The sequence below is a fragment of the Corvus moneduloides genome, chromosome 4, assembly GCF_009650955.1.
Source record: "Corvus moneduloides isolate bCorMon1 chromosome 4, bCorMon1.pri, whole genome shotgun sequence".
Taxonomy (NCBI): Eukaryota; Metazoa; Chordata; class Aves; order Passeriformes; family Corvidae; genus Corvus; species Corvus moneduloides.
In genome coordinates this window covers 22748330-22767986 of record NC_045479.1, presented here as the reverse complement: position 1 = coordinate 22767986, position 19657 = coordinate 22748330, and the positions used below count along the sequence as shown (strand labels likewise).

Genomic DNA, 19657 nt, shown 5'->3' with positions numbered 1-19657 from the left:
GCTGGATGAGTGCTCTGGCCACGCCATGGTGTTTGCTCCCTTTTGCCTGGAGGGACCATAGCAGGGGACATGGCGAGGGGGGCTGTGGCTGTAGCTGCGGGAGGCTGGAATGGGAAGCAGTCAGGGGGCAGAGGGTACAAATCCACGAGGAACTAGTTTGGGTTAGTTCCATCACCTTGTTTATTACACTGTCTTGGAGGCGGGGAAGGGAGGGGGCTTTGATGCTTTTGTGTGGTGCTGGCTGGAATGTGCAGTCCGGGGGTTTTGAGACCTCCTGGAGGGGAGCGTGGGTCTTTTTCCAGTGGCTTCCGACTATCCTTGAAGACAATAGGGTGAAACTGAGGCTCTGTGAGGAGTTTGTATGCTGTTCCTGAGGACTTCCTGGGCTTTAACTAAACCTAAAGCCTGTAAAAAGAGAGAAGCGCACTGGAGGCATGTAGGATGCTGCAGGGACTATGTCTGTCTCCTGCCTGTTTGACAGACCCAGATCTTGCAGTCTCCCAGGATCCTGGGGTGCAGCAGCCTGGGATTTTAACACTGCAGTCACCACAAAGATTCCTGGCACCTGTCTTGACCTTTCACAGGCCCAATTTCTTCCTATGAGCTTGTGCTGCTTAATTGCAATCTCATTTTTGTTGTTGATGGCTGTATTTAAACACAGGATGTATAAGAATATCCAATACCTGAGACTGCTGGAAGTCTCTCACTTCATTTTTCCGTTAATAAATAAAGTTCTAGGCCCTTCTGGGCAGAATACAAGCAGCAGCAGCTGCTATTCCCTTTTAAGCAGGGCTTGCATTCCCGTCTGGACCAAACTGAGGAATTCAGATCCCTTGTCCATACCTCTCTGGTTAATTTTGCTCTCCACAGTAGCATGATCTTTCTTCCAAACTCTTGAGACAGGCTTGCCTTGCTTCCCTGTGCAATGAAATGGAAATAGTAACTTACTGTAAAAATTGGGTTTTGTCCCCATAGCAGAGTTGGATGGTGTTTTGTTTTGAATCTTCTTCTCTTTGCAGAGTACTCTCTCCGTTTTTGATCCTTTTTCTTAAAATTGTGAAACAAAGCTCCTACTGAAAATCCTCAAAACTATTCCAGAGAGGAGGTGTTCCTCCTCTGTCAGGGAAGGAGATCCTTTGATAAATGTTCCTTTTCTCCTTGTTTTAACAGTGTTCTAGCTGTGACCATTGTTTGCATGGGAACGGTTCATCCCTCCTGCGTTAAGGTATTTGGCTAGGTTGGGACATCAGCTGTAGCCTGCCATCCTGGGCAGTTTGTCTAGGCTGGGTATTTCTGGTAGCTTAGGCAGGATTTCTCTCTTTTCATGTGCTTTGCAGTAGGGAGGTGTGACCACAGCTACCATGCAGGTATCTCAGGGCAGTCATGTTTAGCAAGAGCTTTGCATGAGCAGTGAGGAGGTTTCTATAACACAAGTAGATTCCAAGGAGTCCTTGGTTAATGGCTTAGAAAACCTGTTATTTTAAGGCTTTAAAAAAATTATTATTTTTATAAATTGCACTCTGGTTTTAGAGAGCTTTGGCATGTGGCCACATCTCATTCTGTCTGTCTGTGGCTCATAAGAAGGTGGCAGTCAGCTACACAGTGGATGTAAAAAGAAAGGCAAATGTGTATTTTCTCTAGTGAAATAGCATTTTCTTATAGCAGAAATCACTCGTTACTTTTTGTATGGAATTGCTCAATTGAGATGTTGAAAGCTTAGCTTTGATATTGTTTTTATACTTCTCTACATTTTTGTAGGCAAATGTGTAGCACTCTGGTGTCTAATTAGAAGAAAAACCCTGAAAAATACTGATATGTGTGGGAGAAATGAATAAAGGTAAAGCAAAGAAGGATGGGTAAAAGCAGGCTTTATTTCCTCCTGGAGATAGCAACTCTTGCAATGGGAGTAACCCTCTAATAAACTGTTACATGAGGATTTATTCTGGTAAAATTCAACAGTCATGACCTCTACTTCTCCCTTTTAAAATACTAGTGAATGGCACTTTGGAGACAGACACCCTCTTTGTCTTCAGAACATGTGCTGAGGCACTAAGAGGCTGTTCCCTTATCAGAAGGAGCCTGTCAGGGGTTGAAATGGCTGAATCAGTCTCTGCTGCCCTTCTGATCCTTGGTACCTCTGAGGCAGTAGGGGAGCCATCACCATGATGATGTGCTTTGCATCATGGTCTTTCTGTCCTCTTAAGAACAGAATTAAATCTTCTGTACGTATCTGGAATATTTGTCTCTGCTGGAGTGGGTTCTCTCACATCCATGTGCTGATTTATGGCAGGGAAATAGGAGGTTCCAAGGGCCAGAATTCAGGGTATCTGTGAATGTGCACAGCTCCCATTTGGGGATGTCCTAGCTGCAGAATGACTTGCTGTCCATATTTTCCTCAAGTTGATCATATTGGGTGCAATTAGTGCCCTGGATACTCTTTGGGATGCACTTTGGGGTGCCCCTCTTAAGCAGAGGGAGCTGCCATGCTGTGCAAGTTGCTCTTGCAGCAGCAAGAGAGGGGGTTCATTCCCTTTTAGAGATGCCCTTTTGTTCCCTGCTGTTGCAGGGAGAAGAGCTTTCCAGGAGGGGGAATGAAGAGGCCAGACTTAATGGTCTTAAGAGTGGATTTATTATTTTTTTTTCTATTTTGCAAAGGAAGGCCTGGGAGTTGTTTCTCTCTAACCGTTTCCAGATGGTGCTGCTGGAACACAAAGATTTCTAGTGTGTTTGGGATGGTGGCTCTGAGACCCCCAGCCCCCCAGCGCTTCCTGTGCAGCTCTGCAATCCTGCAGGCTTAATCAGAAACAGTCCTGGCTGCTGGGGCAGGCTGCCCCAAGCCCTCTGCTTTCTCCCTCCTCCAGGCTTTTTAACCCCTTGCCATTACAGCTCCGGCCCATCAGCCTGCCCACCTCACTTCCCTCCTTTCTCAAGCTGACTGTGGGCACTTGCAGTCTTCTAGAGATGAAACTGCATTTGGCTAGACTGCTTGAACAATTTATGTCTTTGGGAAAAGGGAAGATGGTTTGTAATGTGAACCTGGGAAAATAATTTCTGTAGCTATGTAGGGCAGCTTATGCAATCAGGCCAATGTGTCCAGGGCACAGAAAATTTCTCTTGCGCCTATTTGCCTGCAGCACTTAGTATACAGTATGGTTTTGTCAGAGTCGTGTGCTGTTGAGCCTCTATCTCTTTTTTGTGCCAATTTCCCTAAGAGCAAGGCAGATTTAATTTTTATATCACAGCCTCTTCACACCCAGCTGACAAATTAGCTTCACCTTTTTTCTTCTGAAGGTAATATGACAACTATAATTTCATTGTGCAAAGTAGGAGTACTCTTGTTTCTTTTACGCCTTTGAGCAATAGCCTGTGAATATTTGTAAAATCAGCCAAGAGGCTTGTGATCAACTGACTTTCCTTCTGGATCCGTGGTGTGATCTCCCTCATCCTGTTCTGTCCTGTATTCTCCATCCTGTTTTTTTTAAGAAAACAGAACACTGAAGCCATCTACTAAGGCAAAACTCTGTAGTCCTCTTCACCTTGTGAAAGCTTGTAGCCGTCATGTTGGAGCAAACCAGATTTTCATGCCATGAGCATGTTGCCCTGTAGTGAATTGGCTTAGTGTAAATTACACGTGAAATACTTCCTCAGTCCCATGTAACAATTATGGCATCCAAAGGTGTCCTCAGTGCTAGATTTTAGAGCCTTGTTATGAGCCCTGTCCTGTTTCTGTTGAGTAAGAGTATAAATGAAGATGAACTGCCATTTTAAAATGCTTCTGCTTAGTAAAAGAGGAGGGAAATCAATATTCTGTGCTATTGACTTCTGTGCATGCAGAGTGTCCTTGTATTTGCTGGATCACAGACGTCACACTGTGCACAGTATTCCCAGGGGCTTTAAATTGCACTGGATCTATTGTTGCCACCGTAGGTCATGGACCAGCAGAGCCTGACTGTGTTTTCTTTATGCCTGGAGCAGTATGAGGATGCTACCATATGTAGTCCAAAGACAGTGTATGTTTTGCACATTTAAATTACACTAAATTAATGAAATCTCATCTCTTTGAGAAGCTGAAAACATTCCTTGGCTGATCTGGAACATGAAGAACCTAGCTGGGGGAAAGGCTGTTTCTGACCAGAGAGCTACTTCTATTATTTGGAAAAAAAAAAGTCAGGGAAGAATCAGCATTGTTAAAAAGAACATGTGTAAAATACTTCAAGTTTAGCTGGGAAAGTGCTTTTTGTGTATGAAAATCTCCCTTCTCTGCAGCATTAGACATCTGTCCTGTAACTCCACGTGGACGCTGTCAGCTTAAAGCCTGAGTATGCATTTGTAAACTTATTGCATCGTGAATATTTTAACAGACCTGAAAGTTTAAATACCACCTTTCTGTGTGGTTTGGTCAGACATGTATTTGTCTATATTCCTTCTGCAGCCTCTGCTATGCCAATCAGTTATTCTTCCTATTGTATACATATGGTTTCACAAAAAAGAAGTGCCAGGAGATTGGAGTTAAGAAAATGCATATTTCAAAATACAGAAAATTGCATTGACACGTTCGGGTGGCATCACTGGGGCTCTATTCAACAGGGATGCAGCCATCCCAAACTTGCCCTGTTCTTTCTGACCACCTTGTGGGCTTCCCTAGCTGACTGCTCCAGACTATTCAAACTCTGGTCAGGGCAGGAGACTATTTTTATTAATCTGACATCACTTTCCTTTCTTGTCTTTACTGTGTCACTGGGCTTCCCGCCCGGGGAGCCTCTGGCAGGCCTGGCCTCTCTCCAGCTGGGCTCTGCCGGGGTCCTGCCCCTTCCTGGTGGCCAGGCAGAAGACCTGTGATCCCACAGCGGGCTGTGGGCTCCGTGGAGCTGTGGGTACCATGTCCCTGCTACAGAGCTGGGTGTCCAGCTTTGTGGAGCTGTGAGGCTGGAGTGGACACCCAGGACAGGGACCCCCTTATGCTGTGGGGCAGGTGGGGAGCTGCATTCCCTGGAGCCCTCTGAGGCACCAGGGACATGGCAGCATGGGAGCTCTTCTGCCCCACCTGTCCTACATCATAGTGGCTCCTGTGGAAAACACGGTATTTTTAGGATATGGGGAAGCCTGGAGCTGGGTGGGGGGGCCTAGGCCGGAGGCTGCTGTCGCTGCAGCAACGGGGCCAGAATTCCAGGAAGGAAGAGGGGCCGGATGAGCCTCTATCCTGGCCTCTACTACGCTCCAGTGCAGGGAGCCCGTGGGTGCTTCTCTGCTCCCATGGGCACAGCTGCCAACATCAGGGGCCCCCAGCCAGAGCCCTGCTCTGGCAGCTGCACCCCTCAAGCTTGTCTGTCCCTCAAGAAGTGGCCTCAGTCACTGGGGCGGGTGTCGGAAGCTAGGGCTGTGCTAGCCAGCGTTCTTCCCAGCCATCAAGGGCAGCTGTGCGCAGTGTACTTGATGTGGTTACTTTTATTAAAATCTCAAGCTTGTAGTCCCCAAATACACTTAAAAAAAAGGAGGGGAGTGGTGGGTGGGTGAGAAGTGGGTGAAAAATAAAATATAAGTCCTGCTACTTGCATCCAGAAAATTGTACAGGTTGTTGATGTCGGGGCACTGACAAGGAAGCAAATAAGTCTTTGCTAGATGATGTCTGCGCATGTGGAAAACAGCCAAAGCCGTGAAGCAAGTTTAATTGGAAGTAAAGACAGCTGAAGGGAAGCATCCCATACTATAGACACAGTTATTGGTGCTGCAGAGTGATTAGCAAGAGCTGTTTATCAAATTAGGGTAAGTATCGAGGGAGAAGGGTGACATTAAGATCCATTTAAAAACTACTTAGTTCAGTTTTTCATTAATAATTGGTAATTCACCCTTAGATGCTACTTTCCCCATTAATTTTATCCAAAGACAATTTGGGGTAGGAGACAGCACACACAATTGAGAAGGCAGACTGAATGCGTCAGATACACTTGGACAAAGAAACGGTTATTTCCTTTTTTTTATATACAATAATTTGTGGAAGTAAGGGTCTGATGAAGAATTGCCTATTTTCTTGGCAACTGATAATAAGATCAAGACATGTACAGTTTTAGCAGTGCTCTGCCACAGTTAAATACTAAAAAGCCTTTTTCAAGACAATCCCCTCACCCACCCTGCCTTTCCCCAGCACAGGGTTTCTGTCTTTCCTGTGTGCAAGAAGTAAAACAAAAAAGATGGTGAAACCACTGGGCTGTGACGAACAGTACTGGGATTTCTGTCTGGCTCACGATCTTTCCTTTTTTGTTACTGTCACTTTCAGATTAATAGCTTTGTAGCCAGTGTTTTCAGCCTTTTTTTTTTCTAATTATTGTGAACATCTTATTCACTGTGTTCTAAAAAAGCGGCTTCTGTTTGTCTAGTACAAGTCTCTGATAAATGTGTAGCTCGTGCTATCTCATCACTTCAAAATCCCATTTTGCTTTCGGGACGAACAAGTAATTTCTTGTTGCCTTTATTTCATTGCTCTGTGTAGTCCAAGGGTTTCTGGGTTTCTGGTACAGGGACTCTCCCTTGTCACTCCTGTTCAAGCCACCAGGCTGCTGCACCACCCGTAGCTGTTGGGGGCAGCCAGAGCAGAGACAGATGAGCTGTTCCTGTGAGTTTTGCTGCTGCTGTTCAGAACCCAGCAAGTGGTTGTGGAACTTGAAAGGACTACATTAACTTCACTCTACATATCCTGGCATTGTCAGGAAAGCAGGAATGCTGCAGATCCAGGGAAGAGATTGCTTGGTCATGTTTCTGAGGTTATCTTTGCAATGGAAAGGACTCAACACCTCAAGCTGAAGCTTGGATTCAGCAGGAATTAATTTTCTGGCTGGGGAAACGTGGGTGAACTCACTAAGCTGACAGTTCCTACCAGCAAAGTTTTAATCTGCCGACTTTAGGTTTAATTTGGCTGTCAGGAAACAGTTGCTGATCAGGCCTCAGTGATTGTTGCATCTGGCAAAACGGCAAGTTGTGATGTAAAATTGATTCATTCTGGGGTGAGGTTAGTCCAAAAATAGGATTACTGCCTTTTTAAGCTAAAATTTTGTTCTAATTTTAAGAAAAGGTTAGAAGGACTTTCAGACCTTCCATTATGTGTTAGAGCTGTGACGTTTTCCCTAGAGGAATGACTTTACTGCAGTCCTTTGAGGCCTTTCATAAGTTAGTGCCACCTGCAGAGATGATCACTTCTTAATGGCAGCCTGGTTTATTGGCAGTTCCTTATGTTTTCAAGATGTGTCTAATTCAGCAGCTCTTAGAATTTGTCAAGTTGAGAGGTATCAAAAACCCCAAAAACTCCAAAGCCTGGTTGTTCTGCTCGTGCAGGAGCATCTACTTTGAGCTTCAGTCATCTGCAAATAACTGTGGTCAGTTTATCTTCTGACCTGAGGCAGTACCTGTGACTTGCAGATTGTGGCAGACCTTACTATTGCAAGTGCCAGTGGGAAAGGTCTTGTGTTAGCAAGGCTGGGAAATGAAAGAACAGGAAAACTTTGAAATAAAGGGGCGGTAAAGACGTAGTGGATTTGACTGAGTTGTGACTTTTATCCTGTCAAATCTAGTTGGCCTGCACAGAAGCTGTCACTGGGGTACAACCACAATGGTCACACATCCTATGGAAGTGTGGAAGCCCACGTGTGAAACCATCAATATGGTTTGAATAAAATCCTAATATGTGTTGCAGAAAGCTGATTTATGGTATTAGCTTCCAGTTTTATTCTCCCTACTCTAAAGCAAATTGCAAGTACCTGAGAAATGCCTTTCAGTGGTAAACAACGTAATGAAACATCCCAGTGACAGTTTGATTTGATTTTGCAGGCTAGTGCTACCTAACTCAATTTCTTTATGAATGTCTGGTTGCATGTTGGCATCGAAAGAGAATGTAATTGGCAGGAGGGAGCTGTGCAAGAGAGATGAAGTTATCTGGGGATTCCGTCTCCCTTCCGGCTGCTGTCAGAAGGCAGGGTCCCTCTGTGTTTGTGCGGGGTACTTATCTGTGTCAAACCTTGCCGGTCTCTTTTTCACTTCCATTTTGTGAGATTAGTTTTGTTCATGTGCAGTCAGAGGAGGAGATTGAGCTGTATCCCCAGTTTAGATTGCCTACTAGTAGGGGTTTTCTGTCTGGATGTTGCTGGACTGTGCTGTTCCAGTTGCAGGAGTTTAACGCTTCCACTTCTTGCTCTGTTTAGTTTTCAACAAAAGCAAACTCCGTATGGAATAATCATGCAGCAGGCCCCAGATTCACCATTAGTGACCTGTAAAATTGGCAGCACTGGAGATTATTGGCAGGAGACGGTTTCCCTAGGCGCTTCCTGCCTTCTCTTGGAGAGTTAAGTTCAATTAGAGCAATGATACGCACAGCAGGGATTTTGCAAAGAGTCCAGTACTTGGTGGTAGCATTGCTGTATGAAAGGCAAAGAGATATCTTTGGCCTTTTTGTGACCTTAATGCTCCAGCTGCTGCCCTCTTTCTAACCTCTGCTATCTCTGGACTCTCACTAATGTAACCCTCTTTCACCTCTTCTTTTCACCTCCTGCTGCAACCATATCCCTCAGACATCTTTAGTTTGCATTCTGTGAGGTTTGTCTTCCAAAAAACAAAGTGGAGATTGCGGGATGTGTGGCATTTTCCCCTCCATTCGATTTTTCTTGTTTCTTTCTGGATTCTTACGTATTGTGACTGCCCTCAGATCTCTGTAATCATCTCTCTCTTCACACTTTCGTGATTTGCTTCTACTTTCGAAACTGTTCTGTTTCTAGATGTGGTTTCTTGGCATCCAGGTTCTTTGATTTCAGGAAATCCCACAAAGTTCAGTTCTGTTTCTTTTCTGCCACAGCCTCGTGATGACAGTCCCTCTTATTAGTCCCTTATGTGAAGAACATCATCCTGAAAATAACTATTTCTATTTTCTTTCTTTATTATAACTTCCAGCTTGCATTCACTGCCCTTATCTTTGGTATCTGTAAGGGCAACTTGTCCATTAATTCCTTATTCTCTGTGTGGAAATCTTTCTGGTTTTCAGGGTATTGAGAGAGACTTGCGCGGAACTTGTCTGAGATGCTGACCTTTCAGGTGTGTCTATAAGTACTGTTAAAAACATGCCTGGAATAGTCTTTCAGGAGAAGACCATCTTTCCTGATACAGGGTAGATGTTTATGGAATTTGGACATAAATTGGTAAACTGTAGTTTGTGGGATAAACAATCACAGTGCTGATAAGCTGTACTTAACACTGGGGGAGAAAAAGACTGTGTGTTTTCATTGTGGTGTTGTTTGTTCTTACTTAAGGTAATAGTTAAAACCCAAAAGCTTTGAGTGGTGCTGTAATTGATAGTCTCCATTTGCTTCTTCCAACTCATGTGTCCTTCCTTCTGTTTCTGAATCGTTTGTGGAGTTTTGTGCTTAACCTGCTTTCTGGCTGTTAGTATTTGAGAAGAATGTACTCACACGGTGGCCAGCCTAATTAATTACTGTTAATCCCCAAAAATTGGCTGCCAAAAGTTTTGTTGTCCTTGAAGCTTTCATACTGTGCATGCTACTGTAGCATGAGAGCATGAGGAGAAGCTGAATGTTTCCTGGCAGGTTTCCACAGAGAATCCCCTGGGCCAGCTTGAGGTAAAGAGGAAGAGAGGGAGCATGGATACAAACTTTAAATAGCATTGCTAGTCCCTGCAATGCTGTTTGAATGCCATTGAAATATTAGCACCTTGCTATTCGGCAGAAACTGTTAAAGCGCTTTGTGTAAACTGTGAAATTGTGCCAGTGGCCACATGCCCTGTGTAGGGTAGTAGACCTCTCTCTGGTGGAAATCAGAGAGCTGGCCTTTCACTCAAATGTCCCAGCACAAAACCTAAAACATCTCAACACAGACTCTTTCCTGACAGTGATTGTACATCTCAGTCAGCTTCATACCCATAATGTATTTGTGTTGGACAATTTGAGATTGTTTTGCTGTGTTTTGTCAGGGTCTTCCCCTTGGGCCTCTCTTTCCCTCCTCTCCTTCCCCAAGAGCTGCTGGAGAAAGTGCAGAGCTGACTTAAGAGTTCCCCCTCACAAGTCATAACAGGAGATAGACTTAAAAAGTGATTGTGGAGGGTGGCTGTTTTCTTTCCTCCTCCTCCTCCTCCTCCTCCTCCTCCTCCTAGCATTCTGCTGGGAGTTGTTTGTGAATGCACAGGGGGTACCAGGGTGGAATTGATATAGACTTTGTCTAGTTTAGTTTATCCTCTGCCCAGACAGAAAGATGCATGCCTGAGGCATGTGAGTGCCCTTTCCCCATTCCAAAGAGGATGTGTTGGAGGGAGAGGAACTGAAAATAAATTAAGAAACAGAAATAAACATTTAGGAAGTATTATGTTATCTTAATCCCCAGTGCACTGCTAAAATAGAGATGAGTCTGGGAATTTCATGGAGAAATTTCAGAAGTGTTGGAGGTTCATATATTCCTGCAGAGCAGGATGATGGAGCAGCCAATATCACAAAATGTGTAGGCTCAGAGTCCCTTCTGGGCTGAAGAAATAAAGCCTAGAGGATTGATTTCCTGTTGGGAGTGTTGAGTTATTGTACAGGCTTACTGGGGTGTTTGAAGTTACATTGACTGCTTTTAAAGTTCATGTTAAACTATTAATATAGTTTTGAAAAGGGAAAAAAATGACACATTTACAGCTAATATTTTGGGAAACGTCTTCAAGACCAGGCGAAGTGCACGATAGCTTCTGTAGTTTTATGTTCTGTTTTGTTCAGTTTTCATGATGGTAAATGTGTTTGCATATCAAAAATTTTTGGAAAACAACCACAGTTATACAAACTGATATTACAGAGTATAAAGTAGGATTAGTTTATTCTTATTTTATGGCTTTGATTTTTTTTTTTTTCCTTCTACACAATTTGGCATATGCAATTGTAAATAGGTGTATTGGCTTACATGGAAAAAAGGAAGTTGGCAGAATACTTTAGCTCATTCTTCCCCCATTTCATGCAAGTTCTTGTCTTTGCCTGAGTTAAGACAGACCTACATTTCCTTGCTTTCTATTCCTTGTAACCCCTACATTCACTCTTTGTTTTCTTGTCTTGCAGAACGAGCCTCTGACTTCAGGTTATCATGGATATCCAGCAAGAGACAATCAAGTAAGTGTCTGATTGCAGTAATCCGTGCGTCTCTGCACACTTAGGGATGTTTTGTCTGACAGCTTCCTGGCTGTCGTGTTATGGAGTGGAAATAGTTTTGTTCTATTGTGGAATGTTTGTGGAGACATATGTGATTAATTGAATGGGTTTTTACGGCTTTCATCAGTATGTGGCAAGGTGCCTGGTAAGGGGTTAAATATCATCCACATTACCAACAGCTCAGGAAATTCTTGATTTTAAAAATGTCACAGCTTAGAATCCCTGTCCTAAGCTCCCACTATATCTCCTCAGTGTTAATGAATGTAGATGTTCAGTGCCAGTGCATACTTGGCCCTGTTTTATACTTATTGCTGTAATTCTGGCATCTGGGGAGCAAAACAACACTGAGTTTTTGTGAGAGTCTGCTTTGCTGGTGGAGTAAGGAATGACACGTCCTGTTGGGTTGTTTCTAATATCTGTGAACTTGTCTTGCCTTCCTTTCAAGTCCTGCAGGGCCCCTGCCCCTTGCTCTTATTCAGGATGCTCTCCTTCTACAGCAGTAAAAATTACACTGTTCAGTGCACTTGCATCTGTGAGCATTCTCTTGCCTCCTGACAGAAGACAGAGAAATCCCAGTTGATGAATTTGCACGATAGAAGGAGGAGATCCTTTGGAACAAACGAAATTTAATGGTTGTAAGATACGACTGTCACACATTAAATCTCCCTTCTTAGAACAAAATTTTTTCAGTGTTCTGCAGTGCTACTGCAAAGCAGAGTATGAACCAGTATAGCAGGAAATTAATATGCACAGAAAATCAATAATGCAGCACATTTCAGTAATGAGCAAATAACAAAACCAAAATCAAATTCTTTAATACTCTCAGGTACTGCTATATAAAGAAAGTGATTTTCATCATCTCTTGATGAGGCCTGGGTGTAAGTAGTAACAGCTTAATGGGAGATGTTTTTATGAAGGAAGTGCAGCATAGTGCAGCCTCAGCAACTGAAGAGCTCAAGTCTTTGGTGCTTGGTACGTGTGTACGAGTTTCCATATAGGAGGAAGTTATTCAGAATGTCTTCTGGGATGTATTAAACTGCTAACTAGCACAAATAAATACTACGCACTGGGATGCTGTGAGAGTTGTGTGCCTACTCTGTCCAGGCTAAGTGAGGTAAGCTAAGCTGAGAGGCAGAGTTGGTCCCAGATCCTTAAAGTGGTTCATACCTGCTTTTGGCTTTCCCATTCTGGTAGCACCTTCTGTACATTTTGGTGTTTCACTTTACCTACCCATTTAGGGGTGTTTTAGGGTGTTTTAATACCTACCAGTACATCCCACTTCACAGGTTTCCTCTTTCTCATCCCATAAGAACTCTTCTGATTTGAAAGTCCAGAACTGTTATTGCTGGCAGGTTGCCAAATCAGCATAGATGGGTATGGGAAACTGTACTACAGCCAGGATGTGAAATGAGAATTACAGCCTGGGTAGCCCTGGGGAGCTCTATATGGGTGAGCACAGGGAGTAATGAATGTTAGCAAGTGTGTCTATGTGTTTCAGGTGGCAGATAGCTTTATGGAATTTTCTTGGAGGACAAACAGCTGCAGTTTAACTTGTGTGTTTTCATTTAGCCAATCTTTGTAAAAAGATTTTTTTGGCTGGTTTTTGTTTTGTTTTTTTCTTCCTGCTCTCTACAACATTTTGATCTGTAGTAAGTGTTTGTCTGTCTGTCTTGCTGTGTCCCTGAAGCAGCTTAAATTCAGATCTGGTTTTCACTAATGAGGTTTCAAGGCTTTTAGCTAATCTCATTGCGAGCCTCTAACTTGATAGCAGCAGCAGAAGTCTTCTGTTTCCAGAGGGTGGGGCTGGCGTGGGAGAATGAGCAGTGGCTGATCCATCACCTGCCTTTTTGCACTGGGAAAGGAGGAAGTGGTGTGGGAATATGTGTAGGGGTCCTCACCCTGTAACAAAGTAATTATGAGATATAGGAGCAATTGTGTTGGATTTCCTAAAATTAGGAGCTGGATTTGAGCTGGTGAGGGTAAGTCAATGTATCATGCTCTTCCCCACTGCACTTCTTTACTGTAAGTACTTTTGCTGTGTTTTCTTTTTCCACATTGTTTTCTTAAGGAGAAGTAGCAAAGCAGAGCTTATTTTTAGGGTTTTTCATCCTGTGACCACAGTAGTCAAATTCTGACTCGCCATTTCTTTCACTTTATGTAGCATCCTGCTGGAATGCCCTTTTCGTTCCTTCAGGCTCTGAACGTCGTTAATTGCTGGCTGCAAACCTTTCACTGTGCTGTTTTTACACCCTCTAGTGGTTAAATCGTACCCAGATGTTCCAAGTTATTGGAGTTTTTTCTTCCTGCCAGTGGAAATCTGTGATTGGTTTGAGTCCTCACTTGGGCCATTTGGGAATGCTTAGGTCTCTAGAACGGAGTTGATTTTGTATATTTTTCCAAGTATTTAAGCATTCTGTTGTCATCATGCATGGGCAGCAGTACTGAAACAAATGAGATGGGGTTCATGTTGAGGCTCTTCCTCTCAGAATTCTGGTGTTGTGTGATTGCTTTATGATAACTAAAAGCTCTGGGTGGTTGTGCAGCCCCCTTGTTCCTTACCTGCCCTGCCAGAGTGCTGGCTTGCTGGGCTTTTTCTGGTGATAGGACCTGGGGAGCACATGTGCTAAATCATTGTTGTGTAAGTTTGCCTAAAAAGAGGCTTTCTGTTGCCAAAGTGTTGTACTACTGGATCTATGGTACAGTCATGTAAGGAGCTGGAGAGCTCTCTGGGGACTGTTCTCAGGAATTCAAGGTTTGCTCTGTGGATGTCTAATGCACATTCAGGAATGGAGGGATGCCCTTCCTTTTCCCAGAGCTAGGCTGATGGCTGGGACAAAGCCCGTGGTAAAGGGAGAAGGGGGGAACATTGGTGTAACATAGTGTAACATTGCTAACTGAGATGAGAACCAAGTCTTTTGGTGAGGAGAGCTTATTCCCTGGGGACTATTCAGTTTTTCATCCCTCGGTTATGTCTGCCAACAAAATGGTATTTCTTTTTTTGTAATGCAAGCACCTGCCTAAAATGCAGTGAACCAAGACTTCCTTGCTTCATTTCCCAAGCTGTGACAAACAGCTCTGAGGTACTTTGAGTTGGTCTCAACATGGAAAATGACTGGTACAGCTATACTGATACAGCTTTTACATACAGACAAACTCATCAAGAATACATATTCTGCTTCCAGAAGGCTGTTCCATGCTGACTGTGCCAGCTCATTTTGTATATAGCCAAGGCCCAAATCATATTGCTCTAGTGCTTTTCATGTCCAAATGTATTAGATATGATATCTGAGATTTGTTAGAGTGCTGAATACTGGCACTTCTGTGGCAGAATTTGGCAGCTGCACAGAATAATTTTGTTCCCCAACAGGAAGCAAAATGAGCAAGAGCACCTTGTTTAGCTGCCACTGAAGGGAAGAGAGGAGGAGAGAGTTTATGGAAGCAGGAGGTAATTGCACACACCAGAACTGGGTCAGGATGTTAGAGCTATTATACCTCTTCTGTTATGGAAAGTGATCCTCAGCTATCACAACGGGTTAGGATATTGGTTTGAAGCCTCTTTTAAAAGCTTGTACTTCGTAAGTACAATTCTTAAATCAAACTGGGCCATTGGCTTGGTGCTAATGTGGTGGAAACATTGTTACCTATCACAAGTGACACTTCCTTCAACAGCTTAATTTCGGTGGCTGGTTTTCCATCTGAGCACTCACCAGCTCTGACCTGTTGTTCTCCTGTATGTAGATGAAGCTGCAGCCCAAGGTAGTGGGTGCCTATGGCAACTGCTAGGAACAGCTTTATCAGTATCGTCTCAGTTTTGAGTTCAAGCTTAAGGTGAAAGGCTGTTAAATCCTCTCCAATTGTCAGCCTTTCCCCCCGGGTCTTTACTCACTTGCTGCTTTGGAATATCTGATGGGGCATCGAAGGCTCCAGGCGGATGTGTGCGCTGCCTTCCCTGGGGCCACAAGCTGGTGAGGGGGAACTGAACAGCAGTGGTGGCAGTCTGTGAGAACAGGAAGCATCCCCGTTGCTTTTTTCCTCCCTGTTTGTTTTCTTTGCCCAGTCCCTCCTGATGTGGGGAGTTTGGCAAGGAAGCCCTTCATCCTGAGATGTGAAGGGTGTGTGAGAGCTCCCATGGGGAGGCAGGACAGCAGGTCACCAGGCTTCCTGTTGGAGCTGGCTGCACAGGGGCACTGCTGCTCTCATTGGTGGTCTCTTGGCAGCAAGCAGCAGGGATGTCAGCAGAGAGTTAAGAGGGGGGAAACCTCTCCTCTCTCATCAGTGTGGCCTGAGACTCCTTCACCTATCTTCCTCTTCTCCATTATGTGGATAAATGTGAATTTGGGGATATTGCCACAACTTGATTAGCAGCTCAGTGGCCCAGCATTGGTTAGGATATCTACCCAGAATTTCCTTTATTTAGTACCAATAGACTTGAGATGCTCTTGTCATGAAGCAAATAAAAAATGTCATCCTGGAGGAAAATGGTTTGGTCACTTGTTTGTTTTCACTTGTACCATGATAGCACGAACCACTACAGTCTCTCCAGTGCCCTGCTTGGTCAGTTCTGTTATAAAGACTCCCTGTCTGAAAGTTCAAATCTAAGAAGTCTTCCTGAAAAGTTTTAGTTTTTAATTTGTTTTCCTCCTAGTAACTGGCCATGAAAATAAACCCTCCAGTGTGTATATTATTTGGCTTTGTAACCTGTGAGGTGGTGGCAGTGGATGTGTTAAGTTATTCAGGAGGTAGAAAGGAGCATGGTTTGTGTGTTTTTGAGTTGTTTGTTGCTTACATTCTTTGTTTGAAAAGCGTATTTAATACAAATTCTTAAACTCAGGGACAGAGAGAGGTTCTAGAGAGGCTCAAATAGTTTTAACACCTTACTCTGTGAGTAAATAGCTGGGACAAAGCTCAGGAAGCTTCTGAGAGCCTCCATATAAAATGGAGAAGACCAGGCTCAGTGTTCCTGGTGCTTTTGAAGAGTCCCTCTTGGCTTGAAAGCAATCAACCCAAAATTTGGGATGGGACCAAGCTAATGAGGGGAAACTGCTCTAAGCACTTTCCTTATGTTTAAAATTAGGTGGATTAGGGTAAGTCTGCCAAATCTCTTGCATCCTGGCTCCTACAGCCTCTCTTCAGGCAAGCAGTGAAATGTTTCCATACTGTACTAGACAGGACTGAAGGGATATTCTATTACTGACCTAACTGCAGTGTCCATAGAAAATAAGGAGCTTCGTTTCAGAGAATGTGGTCTGGGCAAAAATGTCCAATGTATTCAGGAGGTGAGAAGCATCTGTGAGGCAGCTGCACACAAAGGCCTTCAAGAGTTTGTAGTGGGAGAACTGCTGGGATGTTACTGCCTCATGAAGCTGTGAAGAGTTTGGGCCAGTTCAGATGTGCTTATGGAAAGCCATTTAGCACTGCAGGAGGGGAGGAACTTGAGAAGTCCTTTACAGGATTGCATCCCACACTACTTAAAACTCTCAGTATATTCAGAAGGTAAAAATGTGTTGAGAGAGTGAAGAGAGTTAAATTAAAACAATGTAAATTGTGATATTGAGAAGGAAAATAGAGAGCAGAATGTTTAGCTGAAAACTGAAGGAGGTGGTTACAGATTGAAGTTTAAACAATTAAGGATGAGTTGGAAAAGCAAGATCCACTGAGACTAATCTAGTGATACATTTCCCCTGAATCCAGAACTGTCTTGGTCAGGCACTTGCTAGATCATTTGAAGCATGAAGAAGTGGTTCCTTGTTTTCTCAAGCCCAAACTACATCCCTAAGAAGCTGCAGGAAAGATGAATAAGTGGGATTAAAAAAAGAAAAGTAAAACATACACCACCAATTAGCTTAGCTTGTTATAAACCTCCTTTCTGATATTTCACTCTGAACCAAGTCTCTGTGCTTATGTTGGCCACATTCCCCCAAATCTCTCCTTTCCTTTGTTTAGCTGATTTCCTGGCATCAAACCCCTTAAATAATACAGGAAGCATGATGTCTTGCAGTTGACATGAGTCTTGCAAATGGATCACTCTGGCTGTATATTTATTCCCCTTTTCCCCATGTCTGTTGCCTTTCTAATCTCTGAATACAAGGCACGGAATCCTTTCCTTACAGAGCCCTGAATACCTTCCATAAACATATCCAGCGAACTCCATGCCAGTGCGTGCCTTTCTCATCATCAATAACAAGAGACCACGTGGAAAAAAGTTGTAAGAGAAGAAATAGTTAAGGAGCGCACCTAATTCAGATACATGGGAAGACTTCCTGACAGTAAGCTCCTTAAGTCCTATGAACAACTTCTCAAGGGAAGTAACAAATACCTTGCTGATGAATAGTCCGCCAAAGCTCTGTGGTTGTAAGGCGTTGGCAGGAAATGGGTTTGGATGATGTAATGCAAATTCCTTTCATGTTTGAGTCCTCTGACTGCAGCAGTTTCTCATCTCTGCGTAGGGTTAAAGAGAGGAGATGTGAGTCATCCTTGGGGAGAGTACCAGGAGACCACTTTTTCTCCTGTGATGACCATATGAGTGTTACTCCGTGTCTATCTTGGCGATTCCCAAGCCCCTCAGTTCCTTTGGCAAGAGGGACAGCAGCTTGTTTAGATTTTCCCTTCCGAATGATTATGCTGGAGTGTGGCATGTGTGCTAGAAGTAGTCTGCAAAAGGATCAGTTGTAGGACTAAAACCAAATGGTGCAGAGAAAACAGCCTGTTGATAGCTATGATATCCTATTGAGGGCATGAAAGCAGCTATTCCGGGTGAGAAAGAAGGTCTCTGCCTTCCAGTGTTCTGGCTTTTACAGTGTCTAATAGCAAGTACTTACAGCAGAGGGAGCAGCGCCAAGATTCGGTGATACTTCCCCTCTGCTGTGCTCTTGAAGCAATCCTGTGGCTTTGGGATTTCCTGGCTATAGATTTTTATTCTTTTTTTAAAGTCACCTGTGATAGATTTTTTTCTTTATTGAATTTCTCTAAATGTTTTCTGAGCCTGTCTAAACCTTTGGCATCCACAGCATCCTGTGGCAACAAGTCCCTGCTTTAGGTGTGTTTTATGGGGGAAAAGTTCTGTGCATCACTGACTTGAAACTGAGGTGGTTTTAAAGCTCTCAGGTGAGGGGGGGCTTGGGGTCCTCAGCTTGCACAGCTGCACTGTGACTGCATGGGTGAAGGTTTTCTTCTTAACTGGAAGAAAAAAACCCATGAAACCAAAGCAAACAAAACAAAACTTCAACAGCTTATGTGAATTATATATATATATAATTTTTAAAAAAAATTTTTTAGCCCCGTGTATAATACCTGTGCAGCTGTTATTTCTAGGTACCCGTAAGTGCCACAGCGTGTTGCTGACAGACAGCCCGTGCTCTTGGGATCCTCGGCTCCGGCCGCCGTGCCGTGCCGGGCCGCGCCGTGCCGGGCCGTGCCGGGCCGTGCCGGGCCGTGCCGGGCCGCGCCGTGCCGCGCCGCGCCGTGCCGTGCCGGGCCGCGCCGCGCCGTGCCGGGCCGCGCCGCGCCGCGCCGTGCCGGGCCGGGCCGGGCCGGGCCGGGCCGCGCCGTGCCGGGCCGCGCCGCGCCGTGCCGGGCCGCGCCGCGCCGTGCCGGGCCGGGCCGGGCCGCGCCGTGCCGGGCCGCGCCGCGCCGTGCCGGGCCGCGCCGCGCCGTGCCGGGCCGCGCCGTGCCGCGCCGTGCCGGGCCGCGCCGCGCCGTGCCGGGCCGCGCCGCGCCGTGCCGGGCCGGGCCGTGCCGGGCCGGGCCGGGCCGGGCCGGGCCGGGCCGTGCCGCGCCGGGGCGCGCTGGCGCTGGGCTGCCGGGAGAGGGCAGCCGGCGCACGGCCAGCGCTCCCCGCCCCGCCCGCGTCCCGGGCCCGCCGCCTCGGGCTGCCCCGCGCAGTGTCACAGCCCGCGGCACGGAGACAGGGGGCTCGGCCTCTGGCGTCCCGCAGGCGATTGGGGTGACTCCTCTTAGGTGTTTCTGGAACGGCTCTTCTGGGCAAGGGAGGTTGTGTTTAGAGGGATGGGGAGAGAGCAGCCCCTTCACGCGGCCTGTGCTGGCATTTGGTTCGTCGAAGAGTCACGGCGGAAAAGGTTTCCGCAAAACTCTTTGATCTGTGAGCAGAGGGAACATCCAGGAGGGATCCTGGAGGAGGAGTGCTCATAACAGACTTGCTTTCAGAGGGGCAGGCACTCTTTAGGCTTTCCTGGCTTGAGCAGGCTCCTGGCCCGAGCTGGTTTCATGCAGAGGCAGGTGTGCTGCACAGTACTGCTGCTGCTCAGAGGCACTGTGAGAGATGGTCTCCTCCTTTGGGCGCACAGAGCCTGTGCTGCAGTAGTGGGTTTTCTCTGGTGTGCATTCTGCACATCATGAAATCTCACTGCTTTCAAGTGAATGAAGGGAGTGTGTGTGAATAAATATTATTCTTGCATCTTAATTTTTTTAAAAGGCAGCTAGAGATACCAAGAAATTCAGGTGGTCAGTGTAGTTACAGAACATGGAAAGATGCT

At 45.3% G+C, this 19657-nt stretch overlaps 1 protein-coding gene across 5 annotated transcripts in view; it reads left to right on the top strand.

The window, feature by feature from the left end:
- Nucleotides 1-19657, top strand: part of RBFOX2 (RNA binding fox-1 homolog 2) — a 179400-nt gene that overhangs the window by 24704 nt on the left and 135039 nt on the right. For 4 of the 5 annotated variants that reach the window (XM_032107755.1, XM_032107751.1, XM_032107745.1 and 1 more), the window contains exon 2: nucleotides 11076-11126. The exons of the other annotated variant lie outside the window; for it this stretch is intronic. In XM_032107755.1, coding sequence (XP_031963646.1) covers nucleotides 11076-11126 — 51 coding nt within the window. The remainder of the gene's footprint in view (nucleotides 1-11075; nucleotides 11127-19657) is intronic. 5 annotated transcript variants of the gene reach the window in all.